The sequence below is a fragment of the Drosophila willistoni genome (genome assembly GCF_018902025.1).
Source record: "Drosophila willistoni isolate 14030-0811.24 chromosome 2L unlocalized genomic scaffold, UCI_dwil_1.1 Seg196, whole genome shotgun sequence".
NCBI lineage: Eukaryota > Metazoa > Arthropoda > Insecta > Diptera > Drosophilidae > Drosophila > Drosophila willistoni.
This window is the reverse complement of record NW_025814048.1, coordinates 7,126,666-7,148,100: the sequence shown is the minus strand read 5'-3', so window position 1 is coordinate 7,148,100 and position 21,435 is coordinate 7,126,666. Positions and strand designations below refer to the sequence as shown.

Genomic DNA, 21,435 nt, shown 5'->3' with positions numbered 1-21,435 from the left:
AATATATATGTATTTATATATATATTTGTAGGTATCCCAAAAAATGGCTGCCTGCACTTGCTGACTTTTGACTCTTGTTTAATTAAACATAACATCCTGGCACACACAAAAATTCTCAAGTGAATAATTAAACAACAACAAGAAGTAAAGCAAAGAAAAAAGAAAGAACATAAGAAAAAAAAAAAGTCGACAGAAGAAAACTTAATGGAAACTTTTCGAATTAATTGAAAACTTCATCAAGGAACATTCTTGGACTCGGGCCACATATAAAAGCAAGTGTCGTCTTGGGTTCATACAAAACATACACCGATACAGTCCTCAAAGATGGTCTTCGATTTGATACGGCCAGCTCCATTGACCGAGCAGAAGCATTCTCGAGATGGCTGCATTTATCTATATCGTGCCATGAAGTTCATTGGCTGGATACCGCCCAAGGATGGAGTACTTCGTTATGTCTATCTCACCTGGACAGCGATGACATTGATTTGGTTTACCACTTACTTGCCATTGGGTTTCTTGGGCAGCTATATGACCCAAATCAAATTGTTTACGCCCGGTGAATTTCTCACCTCTCTGCAGGTGTGCATCAATGCCTATGGATCATCTGTTAAGGTGGCCATCACTTATTCGCAATTGTGGCGTCTGATCAAGGCTAAGGATTTGCTGGACAAAATGGATTTACGCTGCACCAGTATGGAGGAGAGAGAGAAAATACATCGTGTAGTGGCTCGCAGTAATCATGCCTTTCTAATTTTCACATTTGTCTACTGCGGCTATGCGGGATCGACATATCTGAGCTCGGTGTTGAGTGGTCGCCCACCATGGCAGTTGTATAATCCATTTATCGATTGGCATGATGGCACTCTTAAGCTGTGGGTAGCCTCAACTCTGGAGTATTTTGTTATGTCAGGAGCTGTATTGCAGGATCAGCTATCAGATACTTATCCCCTAGTCTATACACTGATTCTAAGAACTCATCTGGATATGTTAAAGGAACGCATTAGACGCCTACGTACGGACACTACAATGTCCGAGGATGAAAACTATGAGGAACTGGTGAAATGTGTCATGGATCACAAATTGATTTTAGAGTGAGTCGACGACTAAAATACATATATGTGAAGCCTAAGTAAATGTATATCTTTTTGTAGATTTTGTGCCCTCATCAAGCCTGTTATATCGGGAACAATCTTCACACAGTTTCTATTGATTGGCCTCGTCCTTGGTCTAACGCTCATCAATGTGTTTTTCTTCTCAGACATCTGGACTGGCATTGCATCCTTTATGTTTGTCATCACAATTCTGCTGCAGACATTCCCCTTCTGCTACACCTGCAATCTCATTATGGAGGACTGTGAGGCACTCACCCATGCCATTTTCCAATCGAATTGGGTAGATGCCAACGGCAGCTACAGGTCAACGCTATTGTATTTCCTTCACAATGTTCAGCAGCCCATCGTTTTTATTGCCGGCGGCATCTTTCAGATATCCATGAGCAGTAATATAAGCGTAAGTAATAGCCCAGACAGCAAAGGAGAAGTAAAAGGGTTGCAATCTCAGTTGACTTGTTTTTTTTTCCTTTTGCGTCTTGCAGGTGGCCAAGTTTGCTTTTTCCGTCATAACCATCACCAAGCAAATGAATATAGCCGATAAATTTAAGACGGAGTAAACGGAATGGAGACATGAACAACTTACTTATCTACTTACACAAACTTATTGCATATAGATTGATATATTGCGTATAGTGCATAATGGATATAATCCATATATTTGATGATTTTAACAAAATTTATTGATAAATTAGGGAATAGTGCCAACAATATTTTTTTTATTTTTATATCCTTGTACGGAGGTTGCAGCTTTGAAATATAAATATTCTTCATCTGTGTTATGCTTACATTATTTTAAAGAATTAATTAATTTTATAGTAATTTTTTCTTTAGACGTAATTGAAAAAGCCATGACTTATATGACTTGTGACTTATGTTTTAAGCCATGGCTCTATTTGCCTCTAGACTTCAAAACCTATCTTAACGCCTTAAGGACAACCTTCTAATTTCTTGTTTGCCTCAATAAATGGCCTCAAGCTTGCTTATTTAAAATATTGAAATTATATTAGTTATTTGGTTTTATCACTCAACTAAGCAGTTTTCTTATCAAAATCCTTTTATACTATTCTATAGTTATCATAGAGTCGAGATCTGCTAAAATCAATAACCGACTTTGCATAGATCATTAAAGTCAAATGAAAAATTGTAAGGATACCAAGCATAAATTAAATCTTGAAGTGCATTTATAAGTCCCAATTCTCATTACATTATAATAAGTGATTCAAAAATGTATTCTTATTTCTTTATAAGTTGCGAAGTAGAAAAGTCTAAGCCAAACCACTTCTAATGAAACACAACAATTATTGAAAATTTATGATTTTATATAAAGAAAGGCATTTTAAACTACTCTTTGGCAATACCATCAATAAAGACAGCGAATTTTTATGGCAATTGTAAGGACAACTAAACTATAATCAACCTTAAAATGTGACTATTTCTTGCATTTTTTCTGCTCCGAAAATTCAAGGATGCAAATCATATGAAAAGACATTTCCCACATTCACATACGCTTCAAGTGAACTATAAATATAGGACATGGCATAACATTAGAGAGATGTCATGGTAACAATTCGTTATATGAATTCTGCATAAATCACTCCTTTGCATATAAACGAATATATATGGTGTACATATATTTATTTTTGGTACTTTTTGCATTCTTTATTTGACAATTGGCCCGTTACCTATACACGTAAACAGGTATACAGATTGCACTTCTTTTTGTTGCATGGCTAGGGAAATTCTTTTGGTGCCTTGCTCAACAAACGATACCAAAAAAGGAAATGTATATATTTGCAAATATGTAGATATATATGAATGAATGTGTACCTATGTATATATCAGTATTTTTATAGTGAATTTTTTGCGCTCAGTTATCATTTATTGCATTTTGAGCTCAGCATATGATATTTTTGTTGTGCCCTTTATTATACGGCTTGTTACATATCATATTTTCTTGCCAATTTTTGTCTACCCTTCAATGAAAAAGTAAAATGTCTGAGGCATTTCGAGAAAAAATAAACTACATTCTCGAAATTCTTCTTCTCCTTGTATTTCACAGGATATCTTTAAGTCGACTCTCTTGTATGGTTTGGTCTAGGCCAAATTTGTGTTGGCCAATATGCAGTCATTGCACCTGTAACTGAGGCAGATCCTTGGGTAAATATTGCAAATATTTCAGGCATCATGTAAAAGCAAATATTCTATTTAAATACATTTTTTTCAGGTTGGAAAAAATATATATTTGTATATATAACCAGACTCTGCATTGCATAAAAACTGTTTGGCCAGATTGTCGTCGATTTAACACCACTTAACAAAGTAGCTTAACCACTTTGGTAAATTCTTTGCAAATTAAAAACTAATTAAGCCTGCAATCCTCAAAAAAGAAATAAAAAGGAAACACCCACACACACCCCACACCCCCCACAAATACACTAAGACTAACTAAACTTACATGCCTAAACTAAACTAAATTAACCAAGATGAACTAACGTTTGGATCTATATGAGAAAAAAATGGAGAAAATGAAAGTGAATGGGAGAAAGAGAAAAAAAAAGTGAGAGCGAGAAAACTCAACTAAACTTAACTCAACTTTTCGCATTAAGAAGAGGCGGGCCCTCCATTTAAATGCCAGCCACGTTTCAAATGATGTGAAAACTGGGCCTACAGCCCGTCGACATCGACGTCAGGATGTGTAACAGCTGAGAGACACTCACATGCTCCGATCTGTTCAGACTTGGAATGGTTTGGTTTGGTTTTGCTTCGGTCTGGCTGGAAGCCGCAAAGTATACGTATGCATAATGCTAAATACCACACACACACACACACACTGACAGAAGACAAAAAAGATTGTATGTTTATGTATTTATGTGTATGGTATATTTGCAGCACGTGGCATAAATCTCACCCAAAGAGCAAAAGTGGAGCTCAAAACGTTGCTTAATAAAATTATGAAGCACTTGAGGGCAAAAAGTTGATGATTTTCGACTCGAAAAAAAAAAAACAAAAACATAAGAAAAATATGAACGAAAGAAAAATCTCAACACGCAAAACGCTTAAAGTTTAAGTGTAATTGAAAACGACAAACTCAGAGAAAAGGTAATGGAGATGGAGCTAGAGAGAGAGAGTTGGAGATGGAGAAGATGGTTTGGAAGTGCATGCGCCTCTTAGACCTGGGCATTAATTTAACTTTATGCGGTCTTGTCTCAAATAAACTTTGCAAATTAGATATACAGGGGGAGTTACTTTCCCTCTCTGATCTTTTCTCCCAAGGTGCTCCATGACTTTAATGTCAGGTAGCTTGCTGTGAGGCATTTCAGCATGTAAGTAAGTCTGGGAGAAGTTCAGTTTGCTTTTTCATCTCCACTAGTAAACAAACTCTGAAGTAAACAAATCCAAAATTTACGAAAGTTACAAGTAAAAAATAAAAAAAACATTTACTCTTTGTAAGGACTTCCTTTAAACTGACCACTTACTCTCACACTCACACACGCACACACGATGTCTGTGATTAGTGACTCTTGGCGCCTCTTTAAAGCGCGGAATGTCTACGATGTTTTGGATATTCCTCCTGAGTCCTTGCCCCGTCATATACGGGAGGCTGCCTATCAATTGATTTTGCATGAACATCCGGACTTGAAGCCACTAACAGAACGTATCGACGGTTTTGACAAATGCCGCTTGGTGCATAAAATCCTGCTCATCTTGACGGATGCCAAAAAGCGAGCTGCCTATGATGAACGTGGTGACCTTGGGCCACTACCATCTCCTAGTCAAATGGACCAGAGTCTATCCACTTTGCTGGGCCAATGTTTTGCATTGAGGAAGTTTCCTCTTGATGGGACAGGTGTGCGTGAGAATTTTCTACGTAATTACAAAGGTTCGCTTTTGGAGAAGGAAGACATCAAAGCAGCCTACTTTTTGGGCAAAGGTTCAATGGATCGCATTTTAACAGAAGTTCCTCTGATGACAGTAAGCGACGAGAAGCGCGTTAAAAAGATAATTAAGGGACTTATCAAGATCAAGGAGCTCAAGGTATATAAAAAATTCGAGAATGATGCAGCCGATAAACGTCGTAGCCGTAAGAAGCGTTTTGCCGCCTTCACTGTGGAAGAGCAACACAACAAGGCTATGGACGAACTTTTAGTAAAATATAACAAAGATTTGGATAAAGAGGCAATCGATTATAATAATGATGATGAGTTGGATGCCAACACACCAGCAAGACCTGGCGATATTCTGCTGACCCGTTGCCATGGTGATATGCATGCCGTACTCAACAATCTGACCTCAAAATATAGTAGTGAATCATCCGCTACTCAAATGGAATGGGACTATTAAGAACAATTGCAACAGGATGGTTCGTCTTCTTTGCGTTCAAGACCCAATGCCACAAAGAATGCTCTACATTCAGAATGAAATCTACACGAAATGCACGACGATCTTATCAGGAGGGAGAACATTGATAAATTTAATATGTTATTAATCTTAAACTCGTTTTAATCTATGTATGTAGCTATATTAAAGAGGTTTTGTAAACAGTAATCAAAGGTTTTACAAAATTAAAAAAAAACAAAAACAAATACTCAGGAATAGGTATCAAAACCAAGGTCCAGGATTTAAGAATCTTTGGGGCAAGACTTTAGTAGATATCATCTTTCGATTATATACTTTAAAGAAACTAAATAAATCGAATCTTTAATAAGTTATTTTAGCTATTGGCTGTTTTGACTGTTTGGATATAAAAAATAATGTCATTTTCGCTTCAATTCATTCCACAAGAGAGAAGACCTTCACGTATCTGTTTTTAACTTCTTGAATTTGTTGTGTAATTCTAATTTTTACAACGTTTAACGCTTCACTTGTCACATACATTTGCAACGTGCTTTCTTTTTTCTATCTTTATGGTATTTCGAAAAGGGCACAAGAAAAATAAAAGCATTTCAATAAAAAATGCACATTTCATGAACTTCTCCTTCCAGGGCGACTGCCTTTTCGTTTAAAGGCAAATAGTTTTTGGTTGCAAGTTGCTTTGTCATTTCGTTTTCACTTCGTCCTCGATGTCGTCGTCGGTTTGCCTCAGTTGTGTTTGGTTGTCGAGCTGCCGTGCTCCCAAAAAGCTGCCTTGCTGCCTGCCATCTCCGTCTCCGTCTTCGTCTCGGCCGTCGTCTCGGTCTCCGCCTCCGTCTGAATAGTGTGCACGGCTGTGCATCCGTTGCGGTTTGTCTAAAGGAAGCGTTGCCCGAAAAATAAACAGCCAAAAAGGATGCGAAATGTAACGGAAGTGCGCGAAATTTTTGTACATTTTACCAAGTAGTAGTCGCTCGTTCGTTCGGTCGGTTGGACGCTTATAGTACATAATAGTTGAGAGGGAGTAAGGGGACTGGAGGTTTTTTTTGTTGTCATTGGATGGGTCGAATAGTTGCAAGTTTATGACATTTTAATGATGTCGACATTTATGACAGTTGGCTTGAAGATTTCACCATGCTTTGACAGTTGATAGTCCCAGTTAAAGCCACACAAAAATTAGACAAAACAAAAAAGAGTCGAAAAGGCAATTTAAGATCGAATTCAAATATTGAAAATTAAATGGAAAATTTATACACTTTGAACTGGGATTTCCAAAAATTAATAATCGTTGACTTTTTGCTGACACAGAAAGAGAGAGAGAGAGGGCGAGAGAGTATGAGGGAGAGGCAAAATAAAAAGAGGTTGTAAATCGTTGGAAATTTGCCATACACACACACACACCCGGCCTGTTGATTTGTTTGCCGACTCGTTTTTGAGGTCGGTTTTCCAAACTCTCCCAAATGCGGTTTCGTATGTTGGCTTCCCCTCGTCGCTGCTTCTATTCCTATAAAGCTGGTGGACTAGAGGGGGTGTATGATTGTGTATGCTTGGCATGCTTTATGGTGCCCAGTCCGCTGGTAAATGTTGTGACATAAATCAATCACTTTTTCCTACAAACAACACCACAAACACAATGTGAAATGCTGACATTTATTAAAATTCGTGTGAATTTGTGTGGCAATCTGTGCGGCAAGTTGTGCATGTATTTTATGACTGCCTCAATCCACTTTACCTCCATTTACCCTCCCAACCCCTATCAAAGTCCTCTTCCTCCTCTCATCTCGTCTGACTGGCTGGCTCTTACTGGTTGGCTTTTGATTTAGCAATTTTATGAAATTTTCGTGGTCCCTGTTCAATTTACCCCCACACTAAAAATTTGCCTGGTTGCCTGCCACTCAAATCCACATTACTTTGGTAACTGACATCAAACAGAAACTGGCAAAAGTTAATAGAAATATTTTCCAAAAATCTCCAAAATTTAATTAAATGCAATATAAATCTCAGCACATCAAGTTTAAATACAAATGCTTAGAACTGTTTTCTTTAAGTCTAATATTATGTCAGAAAGTTGACAACAATAAGAAATAACTAAAATAAAGTTTTTGCACTTTGAAATTGAGGTACAGACATATCGAAAAGTAGCTAACAGACAACTTTAAAAAGGTTTCCATTTGCTTTGTTAGTTTAAACTTTAACTTGAAGTTGACTTTTCCCTTTAATTATGGAGGCTTTTGTCTTTGGGAATTAAACAACATGCGGCAGACAACAAAAAGTTGCAATGGCATTTGCATTTCTGTTTCCTTCATTTTCATTTCTAGTGGCTTCTCTTTTCGCCACACACACACAGAAAGCCATAATTATTGTCCTCACAACACAAAAATTTCCCCTTTTCAAATACCCTGCAGTCAAATGGGTTCTGAAAGTATATTAAGGAAGTATTTATAAAGATGGAACAACTAAAAGTAATTCAAACTTTTAAGTGGCCTCAGAGATATTAATAAACTCTTTTAAATTAAAATGCAATATTGAGTATAAACACTTTAAGATATTAACATTCCAACTGTCAAAATAGAAGAAAAATAAATGACTTTAAACGCTTAACTTTTACTTACATTTCAATGATTGACTCTGATTTGTTATAGGGTATTTTCATCGTCTCCTTTCTAACTCTTCTTTTGTGTATATAACTTTAATTATTGAAACTTTTTGCCATAAATAAACCAGAAAATACATTCATCAGCATGAGCAAAAAAAAAAAAATAAAAAGTAATAAAAAATAAAACGAAGGTAACTTGAAACAGTTTGGGCCAAAAGGTTGCAGTTTCATCTCACCTGTTATGATTCTTTTGTGCGAGAAACTTGAAAGTTAAGATAAATGTATTTGCATTTATAACATTTTCATTTGCAATTTTCAACAAAAAAATTTGACAGTAACACGAAATGAAGCAGGGCGTTTGGTAGGTTAGGTGTACATTTAATAATGAAAATCAGTTGCCAAGTAAAAGCAAAGCAAAACGAGGATATGCTAAATACGGTGACAGGCGCAACTGGAACTGGCTTTTGAGGTGAAAGCAAAGTTTAAGCAATGTTTCGACTTAAAATGGATTAAATCGAAGGATTTGCATGTCTGATATTGGCAGGAACTGACTTTATATATATTCTTTGATATAACTTTCTCATTGTGCTTTTAGTCCAACTTTCTTGATTGCTGCAGTTTTCTGAAAAGGAAAATGCGTTTGCCAATTTTGGTTGGGCAAACTTTTTTATTTTAAACGGAATTTGGATATTTTTATGCATTTTTGCAGCAAAAGTTGAATGATACAGTTGATTTAAAAACGTTAACTAAAGATTTTTAAGCCCTACAACATGGCTTAAATTTAATTTGAATTGTAAGGATAAAACACAATGCCAAGTTATCTTAATATTTATATACCCTTGCTGAGCTCTATATTTATTATGGTAAAAATTTTGAAAAGCATTGGAAGAGTATATAAATATATTTATACCAAAGTAGAGATGGTCTATAGATGGTATATACATAGATCATGGGTGGATCTAGGGCTGTTAAATGGGTGGAAATTTGCCCGTTACAGTTTGCAAAATGCTGGAAAACTATTATTAGGAAAACTATTGAATTTGTAAATTTTCGAAATTCTGGAAATTTTCAAATGCTTTATAAACAATATTTTTTGCGTCAAGTCCACAAGTTCAGAAGATACCAAAAATTCTTTCTATACTTTTAAAAACGAGTCCCTGGACTATTTGTTGCATACTTTCAGGGGCAACAATCGACTATTTTACAGTTCTAGATCCGCAAATAATAAAAATGGTATACAAATAGAGTAAATAATTAGTGGTAAAAGCTTTTTTCGTCGATCAAGAGCATTTTAAGTTCGATGCGAAAAAATTTAGATTGTTTAACATTAAATTTTTTTATATGTTAAATCAATTGTAATAATTTATGGTACATTTAATTTCGCTTAACTCGTTTACATGTTGTCTCATTGCATTACCAATTTAATTAAATCAAGGCTTAAGGCTTAAAAATCATAAATAACATTCACAGCAATTATTCATACGGCAAGAAGAACAAGAACATAAATATGGGCCAACATCGCCGGCACATACATATGTACATACATATGTATGTACATAGAGTCAGAATTCAATTATGGCCCTCTGGGAATGCGTTCTCGGTTCAATGTGCATAGAAATCATGCTTGGAACTTCTGTGTACCCATCATTGTTGTGAATAGCATTCACAACCATTTGCTCGCCTCGTAAATCATTGTCTAAATTGAGCCATCAGAATTGACTGGACTCTAGTTTGGGAATAAAAAACGAATGGAGAAACAGGTGTTCCAGTTTGCCATCGGCAATCCCGTTTTTGGCAGCCAGCACCTTGATTGGTTGCCCTCCCAAAAAGCTGGTAGTCGGCAACGTTTCGAAGTGTCTCAATTGACGCAGCTGCCGTTTGTTCATTTAATTAACAAACTGTGACATTGCTTCTGACCGGGTCAGGTCAGACGAGTCTCTGACTCTGACACTGTTTCTAATTAAAACGCTTAAAAAACTCAATTTCAAGCCCTACGATAAATTAGCTCTATTAGCCCAGGACCAGAAAGTTGTTGCTCTTTATTTTTTTGTGCAACTGAGTACAAAGTAAAAAGCAAATTTTTCGCGCACATCAAATAATAAGCACTTTTTACAAAAATTTTCCAGCAAATAAGCTGAGAACAACAAAAAAAAAACCAAGAGAGAAAATAAAGGAAAAGCACCGCACCGACACTTCCGTTAAACAGGGAAACTGCTGCACAACGCACAACTGCTGAAGCGAAGCTAGGGCAAGGGGCAAGGGCATGGGAGTACAAACAATGGGCGTCAGAGCGGAAACAGCGTCAAGTCACTGCATTGAAATTAAATGCCATAAGATAATGTTGTAGCTTCGTTGCTAACAGTGAGTACTATAAGTATACACACACACACACACACAAAAGTGACAACAGAGCTCTGCCACCCTGATGAATAGAGTGGGCCATTCTTTAAGTAGGTTATTTTGCATTTAAGCTCAAAAAATTATATTTTTTTTAGTTTGTAAATTTTAAAATATATTTTGTTTGCCATTTATTTCCCTTGTTTGTGGTCCAAACTAAATACATTGTTTTAGATACAAACTAAGCTACTTCTTTATATGAAATAAGATTTGAAACCAATCTAACAGCTAATAGCACGAATATAACTTAAATACATATACACGAATTTGATTGAAGACCTTGCAAATCTTGTAAATATCGCAAAACTTAAGTAAAACTGCACCGAAAATACCTTGCCAGAAAGGATGAATATTCAAAAGGAACTGAATGATATTGCGAGTGATCCAATACATATAGTTCAGATATGTTGTGAATTAACTCCTAATTTGAGGCTGTGGACAATATTTTGACCACTATTCTATATTTTACTTATACAATGTATCTGAAAACATAAAAAGCAGCTCGGTGCAGAAGTTTCAGGAAAATAATATTTTGAAGGTGTCCCGAAAGTTTACAATTATCGCACGCAATGTTTTTTATCAATATCAAGTGACTTGCTGGTATATTCTTCAAAATATATGAGATCGAACTTTATTGGCAAACCATAACCAAATATTAAAAATAACAAAAAATACCAAAAATTATTAACAAACTTTTAATAGTGTTTAATATTCCTAGAGAAGTTTTATGAGGTGTATTTTGCAATTCTGGATCAAACTCATTGATCCAGAAGGGAGTCCTGTGTCGTACAATTGTGATAAATCCTTGTACTGAAAAAAATCCCTCATCCCAAAATTATTGAATAAGTAGATTTTTCTTCTTCAGTAATTAAGCTAAAAGCAAAGAAATAATTTCTTAAACAAGCCTTGACCTCATCGGCAGTTATATGGGCTTACGCCTTTAATATTTTAGTAAAATAAAGAAAGTATTTCAAAGTAGGTTTAAATATTTGTTGTCAGAAATCTACATCACGGCTTCTAAAGTTAGCAAAAGGTTTTTTCCACCAAATCATTGTATAAATTAGATTATTATAATTGTAGCAAAAGACTAATTAATCAGGCCAACATATTTTGTGCTCTTAACTAATTCAGTTACTCTGATTCTGTATATGAACTCGGCTTAATAATTAATAATACAAAGATTTTAAAATTTGATTAAAATCTGATTACTTTTTAATTCAAATGACACAACATTTTATTCTAAGAAAAACATGCATTACTTTTAGCCAAGTTAATTAAGTCCTTTTGTTTATAACAGCGTATTTTCATTTATAGTTTGTTTTCCTTGGAAAAACATTAACAGCAAAATTTTCCCCAGGCCAAAATACGATACAGAACTGATTGAAAGATTTGAAAAAATAAGTAAAGGAAAATTACGACAATGTTTTAACAGGTTTTCTTAAAATATCAAATTTCATTGGCATAGCCTTAAGTGCTCAGTCTTACTTAACCTAGTGTCGATGATTTCTTCTTTTCATTTTGTGTCTTGGGTTATTTTTTTTCACTTAGCTTTGCGTGTTGCTATGTATGAGCAATCAGCGTAATGTTGATACTACCTGCCACACAAATATTTAATTTCATCTGGCTTTTTACAATGGCTGCACCACTTACCGCTCACCTTACAGGCAACTTACCGTGCCTCCCGCAACAGGTGAGATATCTCAGGTAAACTCATTTGCACTTGAATATATATCGGTCAGAAGTGGGAGACGGCGGGAGATGGCGGCGTGTGTCAGTTATTCAAATGTTGATATTAGCCGCCAGCGAACCAACCGGAGAGCCAGTCAGCCTGAATGCCAGTCATCCCAACTGACTGACTGAATGACTGACTGACTGACTCCGGCGTTTCGTTCCAGCGAAATCAACAGTTGGCCTTGAGGGCAATTTCAAAATGTCTAGCCCTGTCGTGCCTCGCCTGGCCTGGGCTTGCCTTACATTTCAAAGTATATAAACAAAAGTATTTGAAAAGTATTCCCAGTTTCGTGTAGTAAGGAGCAAGGAGGTCTCAAGATGATGCTGCTTCGCTGGTTTCGCATTTCCCGTAACCTTGTGCTGGAGAGCAATGCTATATTGCTAGTGACTGGCATTATTTTCCTGGCCGATGTATATTTGCACATATTTGTTAAGCTATCGACTCTGGAATTCTTCGAAATGGGCAATTATATAGTATCCCTAAGCGCCTGGATGAGTTGGGTGCGCGGCCTCACACTTATGGTCTATATATTCGAAGCCATTCTGGGCATACGTATGGCCAAGAGTCCCAGTTTGTTCGCGTTTGCTGGCTATATGCTAATTGGTTTTATTCTCTTAATTTATTTAGCCAGCATAGTGATCTCCAGTATTGCATATCTGGACGATTTCAATATCTCAGTCGATATGTTGTTACAGAAACTATGGTTGGGCAATCGATTTGACAAAGTGGAGAGTCTATTCGAATGCTGTGGCAAGACGGGAGTTATCGATTACGTAGAGACCATCGAAAATCGGACTTGGTCTCGCGAATCATGTTGTGGAATGGAAACTTGTCATGGATGTCATGATATTATTCATAAATTTCTATGGGCGATTGAAAAAGAAATTGCTAGAGATAATATTATAGTATTTATTGTCCTGTGCATTGCCATGTTGATAATGTTGTGCCACTATAAGGATGCTGAATTTGTCGATGATCCCTATGAGTCAGAGTCATCAGATAATGATGATGATGATGATAATGAACCAAGTACACTGAAAGATCCAGGACAACAATAAATGGACAATTGCCACAGGGTGATTAGTAGCTAAATTAACGACCTACAATTTGGCTTTGGTCAATTGAACTTTAATTCAATGTTATGCCCCAGGCTCAGCGCTTGTTGCGCCTCATTAATCGATTGGCTAAGCCAACTCGCATTACGTTGCTTCGGTTCATTCGTCCTTCGGTCTTTCTGCCACTTAATTAGCTTTCAAAATAAAATGCCCACGAATTATATATGTATGTATAGCTACTTATGTTTTAATGGCTTCGATTTGCAGGCACAACAAACGATTATTGGCATTTTATGGATTTATTTCAAAGATTTATAACCAAATCACTGCATGTTATTTAACCTTGAGAATTTGTTGTTATGACATTTAACTGATATTTAATTGTGATTCGTTGTTATACCCTGTAATATAATCCAAAGCTTGTGTGCACTTTAATGCCATTTAAATTGATGTGTTCAGTCTCACTCTCAGTCTCTCCGTCTGTCTCTCTCTCTCTCTCTCTCTCTCTATAACTCGCTCTTCTGTGAACAAGTGCAGGCTGCTTCATTTTGGTTAAGCTTGTGGATGGAGGATGCCATTAATTATTTATATGAAAGTGTAAACTTTTACACTTCTCCTTTTAGAATGTTACGTGCCAAGCGTAAATGGTGTACACGGTGTAGTGTAACGCTGATGGCAAGGCATTTCAATTAGTTCAACTCTCGCCAAGAAAATCGTTGGGAATAGCGTATAGCGGGAACCGCTGTAGCTGGATAACCCAAAACAGTAATTGATTTCGATGAAAGTGTTGCCTCATGAATTTTTGACTACTGATGAGCTTATAATCACGCAATATCTATATAAAATGCCTCGGACTCTGCGACTTAATAGACACATCAGTTTTGCCCTCAGGATCATCAGTAGCAGCGGCAGCAACAGGACCATGGTACTTCGTCGTATCTTTCCTGCCATGTACACGGCCAAAGATAGTGAGCCGGCAAACTCAAAGAATGGCACTCTTTATCTTTTGCGTTGCGTCTTTTTCATGGGTGTGAGAAAGCCACCGAAACGTTATTTTCTCGCCTATTGTCTATGGTCGTTTGCCCTGAATCTTTGTTCAACATTCTATCAACCGATTGGCTTTATGACCGGCTATGTTATCCATCTATCGGAATTTTCGCCAGGTGAATTTCTTACATCGCTGCAGGTGGCCTTCAATGCCTGGTCATGTTCCACCAAAGTGTTGATTGTTTGGTATTTGGTGAACCGTTTCGATGATGCCAATGAGATTCTGGACGAAATGGACAAGCGCATTACACAGGACAGTGAGCGTAAAAGGATACATGAGGCATGTTCCCTAAGCAATCGCATATTTTTCTTCTTTATGTCCGTCTACATGATGTATGCCACAAATACGTTTCTAAGTGCCATTTTCATAGGGAGACCACCGTATCAGAATTACTATCCATTTTTGGATTGGCGTAGCAGTAAATGGCATTTGGCTCTGCAAGCTGGTCTAGAGTATTTTGCAATGTGCGGTGCTTGCTTTCAGGATGTTTGCGTCGATTGTTATCCTGTCAATTATATATTAGTGCTTAGAGCACATATGCAAATATTTGCTGAAAGACTACGTCAATTGGGCAGTGATCCGCACGAGAGTGAGGAAGAGCGCTATGAGAAACTGGTGCAATGTATTCAGGATCATAAGACTATATTAAGGTAAGTAGAGGAGATTACAATTTTAAAGGAGCGTTTATTCATTTCTTTGGTCTTGAAGATTTTGTGACAGCCTACGGCCTGTAATCTCTGGAACGATTTTTGTTCAGTTTCTAGTCGTGGGTTTAGTTTTGGGTTTCACTCTCATCAATATTGTGATGTTTGCCAATTTGGGATCTGCAATTGCCGCCTTATCGTTTATGTCGGCTGTTTTATTGGAGACTACACCATTTTGCATACTTTGCAATTATCTTACCGAGGATTGTAATCAATTAGCTGATGCTCTTTTTGAATCCAATTGGATTGATTACTCTAAGCGTTATAAAAATGCTTTGAGGCACTTTTTGCATAATCTACAGCAGCCCATAACTTTTATGGCGATGAATGTTTTTACAATTTCAGTTGGCACCAATATAAGTGTAAGTAAAACTTAAACAATTTAAACTATAAAAAATTATTTCATTTTAAATATGTTACAGGTTACGAAATTCTCTTTTTCCGTTTTCACACTGGTAAAGCAAATGAATATTGCCGAAAAATTATCGAAAACTGAAGAAGAAGTTGAAAATTTATATTGAATGTTTATTTTGAGAGGTTTTATTAGAAGATAAAGATCATCGACAACAAAGTTGCTCTGTCCCCAGTTACATATACTCGAATTGTTCCAACGTGCTAAACAAATGGCCCAAACATATCGACAAACAATTTCAAGTGTTCAACAAAACCAAATGCTTAACTTGACCAATAAAAAGTAAACGCCATTCACACACACAAACCCACCCTAACCCACGCACACTTACACATACAGGCCACAAGCTGGCCGCAAGTTAAACACTCGTACACACAACTGCCAATAGTCTGAAATCGAAATCTGAATGAATGTGTCAGTTGGCTTTGGCTAAAAGCGGTTGTCACAAAAAAAAAAACGAGAAAGAAAAAAAACGAAGAAAAAAATGGAAAGAATGAAAGAACAGAATAAAAGACGAAATCAGTTGAAAGCAAGCGCTCTGTTCCTTGGCCAAAAAGCTATTTGCATAGCACTTAAAAATGAAAAGGACACAAACAACCAAAAGGAAAGCAAAAAAAAAAAGAAGAAAAAGAAAAAAAATGCAGGTGAAAGGTACAAGGAAAAGGCGATAATTCGACATGAGGCTCGTTGCTGTAATTGACATTGTTAGAGGCAATGCGAAAGGCACATACAAGAAGGATGTTTTGATGCTGTTGCTGCTGCATGTGAAGTGTCCTAGGCAGGCCTCTAATAACGTGCATATATCTTTCTATCTCTCTTGGTCAGCACAAGAGTGACAACGACATTTGCAGCTAAAGTGTTAGTGGGTCTCGTCAGTAGGTTAGATAAATGAATGAATGCCACACACACGCACATATACACAGACCGAAGGTGATAAACAAATAGGCCTAAAAATAGCTCGTCACTAGGTGTATACTTAAATCCAACCAAATTGTTGTCTTTGGCATTGCCAAAAGTCCAAATAACTGGGTAGTAAGTGAAGTAATGTTGGAATTAAATCTTGAATCTCAATTTACGTTAATTGGTTTCAATTAACTTTTATCATAGAAATTGGGCAACAAACTAAATGAAGGCTAAAAACACTTGAAATAAAACAAACGGCAATGAAGGCAGGAAAAATATCAAACAATATGCAAAACTCGAATGCAAATTTACATTTGCCCGAAAAATGTAAAATTGAAATACGTTTATTCCATTTCCTGCCACCATTTCCCCTCACTTTCTATTTCTCGCTATTTCTCTCACGTTCTCTCTGGCGTTCCTCTGTATTTGACTATATGTGTGTGTGTGTGTGTGTGTGAGCGCAAAATATTTCACTTTGCAGTTTATTTTTTGTTGTTTTCACCCGACTTTGTTTTTGCAAACGCGTTGCATACTTTTAAGCGCGCTCATATTTATTTTTACAATACACATACGCAGCGTATGCCATCCTCGCATTTGTTTCTGTTTTTACTATTTCGTGTTGTATTTATTTCATTTTGCGTGAAATACGCGCCAAAAGAAGATGAGCGAAACATGCCACGCCTCGTGATGTACTACAGCTTGGGCAATATCAGCATTTCATACCGGGTGGCGGCCATCCACAATCCGCCAGCCGCCGTCCGCCATCCGCTATCATCATCATCATCATCAAAGCTGGTTGGCATTTTGTGCTTGCTGACCCGCTTTGCCTCTTTTTTTCCAGTATTTTCTCTTTTTGTTTTGTTTGTTTTTGGTTTCTTTTTTTTGGGGGGTATTTTTGGTTTTTATTTTTTCACTTTTTGGTGCTTTTCCCCCATTACATTTCGGTTTGCAATTTCTTCGTTCTTTCGCTTTATTTTTCTCTGCACTCTCTCGCTTGCTTACTTATTTATAGTATAACTGTTTCATTGTTGGCTCGCGGGCATGAACTATCTGCCATAGAGTCGTCTACATACATACATACGAATACATATATGTATGTATGTATTTAGATAGATGTGAGTGTGTGTTTTTGCTGGTTGCACCAAATCAGTTTTGCCATGTAGTTTTCATGTTAAACGCGCTCAAAATTAATGGCCAAACACACACACAGACACACCCAGCGACACACACACACATTCGTACACATAGTTGAGTTTTTGAAATAGAAACGAAACGAACGTTATCGTTACAAATGTCCTTTCCGCTGCCTGTCAGCAGGGCTACAATTCGCTGTCTCTGCTCTCCGCCCTCGTTCCTTTTGCTTCACAACGTGTTGTTGTCCGCTTGGGGTTCACTGTCGTTGCCATTTGCCGCAATTCTCGTCGTTGATTTTGATGTTGCTCCCGCTGTCCGTTGTTGCCCCCGCATGCCTCATACCATGGGCGTTAGGAGCTCTATTCGCCATTCTCCCTACAATTCGTACACACAGCATGCATTTAATATTTGCTTGCAGCTAAATCAAATTGTTTTTTTTTTTTTTTTCATTTTACTTTACTTTACTCGCACTGAAGATAAATGTGGGCAAATGTAATTTGAAAAAGCTCTAATATCCTGGCATACATTTTACAAATCTTCTTTTAGTCTTTCCAAATTTTTTCAAATTAGCGCCCAAATCACTCAGAACACATCTCTGTGTTACTTGGTTTTTGTTTTTGCTTCCCATGAATTCGAAAAGGTTATTTAACTGATTGTTTACACGACACTTTTTTTCCATCTATGCAAAAATGTTTAATATGTCAAATCTTGCTAAAGATTGATTAAATTGAAACACTTAACTTAACACATTTTTAAGGGAGTCAAAAAACTTCAAAGTTTAGTTTTCATAGTTTAGTAGATTTAAGAAAGAAATGTCGTTATTTTGGTGCTAAATCTATACGTATGCCTTGACTACAACTAAAAAATTAAATTGTTAAAAATAGTTCAACTACATATTTCCATACTTAGTTATCTTAAAAGTTTACCACATAGAGATAAAGTCCAGTCAGAAACAAAAAAAAAGTCGGTATATGTCGTGTCATTTGTAATTTTTGGATGTCACGTTTTTCTCTCTTTCCCTCAAAGTTTAAACTTATTTTAGAAAATTTCTTAGAAAATTTCTTCTTGGCGCAGCTGTTTAAATACCTAATTTCTAGCGATATTCCTTTTAGATTATTTTAGGTATCAATATTAAAACTTAGATCAAATATGTTAAAAAAATATGTTAAAAATTAAATCGAAATCAATAATAATTAATATCAAAAATCTTTTTATGCTAAAAAAATGTCTCCAGCTACCCAAATTTTAATAAAAACAAAAGTGATTAATGCTTTTTATTAGGCTTATAAAATATAGTGATGGATTGTTATATTGATGTATTATATAAAGATTATATGGTCATAAAAAATCACCTCATACCAATCAAATCGCAGTAGTTGGTTTAGAGTTCAAATTGATCACGCTTTTGGCAGCATGTCTTAACTTAAGTGGAGATGGTAAGTCATACTCCCTCATCGATATCTAAGGAATGCATTGTCCAACTTGAATAATCGAACGAAAATTAGTACGATTTGTGCTGATAAGACTAATTAGCAAAGCGTGTTACGAATCACAGGTGCACCTCATGGGTCTGTGAAGAAAACAAATTGCTAATAATGAAGCAATCGAGATTAATATTTTCGTATGGATTAAATTCTAGAAAATTGAACTCTAACATACGAATGTCAGGCTAATGGAAACCACATAAAGATGATGATAATAATGATGATGTTGATGTTGATTGGACCGCGAGACCTAGCTCGACCAATTCCTAACAGACAAGATACTGGAAAAGGCGACCGCATTACTTCTGACATCCCCACATGGCATTAATATTTAAAAGTCAGCTTTTTGAAACTTGTTTGACAGGCTGTCAGGACATGTTTACCAGCAACAGCCACCATCAGCGGGTGCAAAAGCAGGAGCTGGAGACGTAAAGGATAACACAGGCAGCAATATTAACCAACTGACGTCAAATTGAAAACATGTGCTAAGGAGCATTTTACACACACTTCCACGAACACTCAGACAGTTTCTGTGGAAGTTTTCATAAAAACTAACTAGGGTTATCCTTCTCCCTGACTTCACCTGTCATTTAAAGAGCTTAAAGATAATGCTAAATGTACTGAAAGTCAATTCTCAGCTGCTGGCAATGTCAAATGAAGCACAGTTGTCAAAAAAAAAAAAAACAAAACCGAGTCTATGCCACGGCGGTCTAAACAATGCCATCAGCCAAAGAACAAATGCCTCTCACTCTCTCATATGTGTGCGGTTTTTTTTCTTTTATTTTTATTTTGATATTTTGCATAAAAATGAACACAAGCAGCTCTGGCTCTGGCTCTGCTTTTGCTTCTGTCTTGCCTTTTGTCAGCAATTTTAAATTAATTTTTTTTATACCGCACACTCAGTTGCATGACCCCCCCCACCATCCCTCTCCACAGTCAACGCTTTCTCAACCTTATGCTTATCATTTTTGTATATACATATATATATATGGTTGGCTGTTGTATTGTACACGTGATTTTTGATGTGACTTGTGATTTTGCTCCTCCCTTTATGTAGATGTCCTGAAGGGAAGGCACAACACATAGAAGGAGATGGGCAACACACACACACACACCCACACCCACACAACACATGCTAAATCATAATCTTTTTGCAAGAAGAGCATATGAAAATTGCGTTTGCGTAATAAAAAGAGGTCTGAGTTTATCTGCTGTTAGAGAGAAAACTGATTTACTTTGCAATTTTATGACTTTATTAAGAATTATGCGATGTTTTGAATATATTTACCATATATGCACACACACACCCCAACTCATGAGTATATTAGAGGGGGGAAACGGGCAAGTCGGAAGTTAAAGCCGGAAACTCAACTTTATGCTAACTCTGCCCATCTCCCTCTGTTCCCTGTCCTAGCTTAACTCTATTTGTCTAACATAAAGCTCATATACATTGTGTACTATGGTTTTGGTTCTGGTAATGGTAATGCTAGTGGAAGTGCCAGTGCTGCTGCAGTCACTTGACCTCTAGTAAATGACATGAAAATCCTTTGATAAAGCTGCACACACACAACATACACATACGCACACATCTACATTCACATTCACATTTATTCATATCAACTCTAGCCAGGGACGACGGCAAGTTATGAGTGCATATTTTTATGCAACAAAATTGTACATCGACTTGCCAGCAGTAAGAGCATATCCTTCCGTATCCGTGTGCAGCTGCTGCAGCTCCTTTCCCCATCTACGGCTCCCTGTTCTTTTGGTTTGTATTTGCCCTTTGGATTGCAAACTGCCGGACCAATGCTTACTTTCCCCACTCTTGCATTCAAAGCCCGCACAAAATTTGTTCGTGTGATGAGCACAAATAAGCGCATTGCATTGTTGGAAGTGGGTTGGTGACTCGGGAGAATGTTGATACTATATCTGACAAATGATAATGACATGCTATATATCCATGAGTTGTTTACTAGCTAATGCTTGCTCTCTATAAATTTCTATATATGGCAAATCAAAGATTTAAGTACTTGGTAGTCAATAGAAAATTTTTGGAAATTGGAAAAATTCACTTCACAAGTTTCGTTCTCTTCAGCAGCTTCAATCACCTTTTTCCATGCGTTTCATTTTTTCCCTCTATTGCTGCGTTTGTCATTTGCTCTAATCGACTTTTATCTAAAGTGACCCATCTGTCCAGGCCTTTGGTACTGAAATTTAATTAAGTTCTGTCCTCTCAGGCATGCGTTATTCCTCTGTTTCTCTCCCTCTCTCTTTCTCTCTATCAATCTCACTCTGTATCTCAAGGACATTTTTAGGCATTTCCTCGAATCACTGGAGTATCGTGTTTTGGCTTTGTTGTCATCTGTTTGATTAGGGTCAGTAGGTGAGAAAGGCTAAAGGAACGACACATATAGAAGAGTCAAGTGGAAGAAAAAGCTTATATCAATTGCATTTTATTGCATATCTTCCTTCTTAGCCACCTTCCCCTCTGGTTTACCAAGCAAATTC

At 36.7% G+C, this 21,435-nt stretch overlaps 4 protein-coding genes across 4 annotated transcripts; all 4 read left to right on the top strand.

Moving 5' to 3' along the window:
* The first annotated feature begins 232 nt into the window (after nucleotides 1-232).
* Nucleotides 233-1,742, top strand: LOC6640473 (odorant receptor 42b). The gene is made up of 3 exons (XM_002063094.3): nucleotides 233-1,091; nucleotides 1,152-1,509; nucleotides 1,595-1,742. Exons 1-3 carry the CDS (start codon nucleotides 325-327, stop codon nucleotides 1,667-1,669), a joined length of 1,200 nt encoding a protein of 399 aa, XP_002063130.1. The 5' UTR covers nucleotides 233-324; the 3' UTR covers nucleotides 1,670-1,742.
* Nucleotides 1,743-4,444: 2,702 nt separating this feature from the next.
* Nucleotides 4,445-5,657, top strand: LOC6640474 (J domain-containing protein CG6693). The gene has a single exon (XM_002063095.4). It carries the CDS (start codon nucleotides 4,614-4,616, stop codon nucleotides 5,451-5,453), a length of 840 nt encoding a protein of 279 aa, XP_002063131.1. The 5' UTR covers nucleotides 4,445-4,613; the 3' UTR covers nucleotides 5,454-5,657.
* Nucleotides 5,658-12,382: 6,725 nt separating this feature from the next.
* LOC6640407 lies at nucleotides 12,383-13,471 on the top strand. Its single transcript, XM_002063096.3, has one exon. The coding sequence runs from the start codon at nucleotides 12,505-12,507 to the stop codon at nucleotides 13,243-13,245; it is 741 nt and encodes a 246-aa protein (XP_002063132.1). The 5' UTR covers nucleotides 12,383-12,504; the 3' UTR covers nucleotides 13,246-13,471.
* A 693-nt stretch (nucleotides 13,472-14,164) lies between these two features.
* LOC6640408 (odorant receptor 42a) lies at nucleotides 14,165-15,515 on the top strand. Its single transcript, XM_002063097.1, has 3 exons — nucleotides 14,165-14,940; nucleotides 14,999-15,356; nucleotides 15,417-15,515. Exons 1-3 carry the CDS (start codon nucleotides 14,165-14,167, stop codon nucleotides 15,513-15,515), a joined length of 1,233 nt encoding a protein of 410 aa, XP_002063133.1.
* The last annotated feature ends 5,920 nt before the right edge of the window (nucleotides 15,516-21,435 follow it).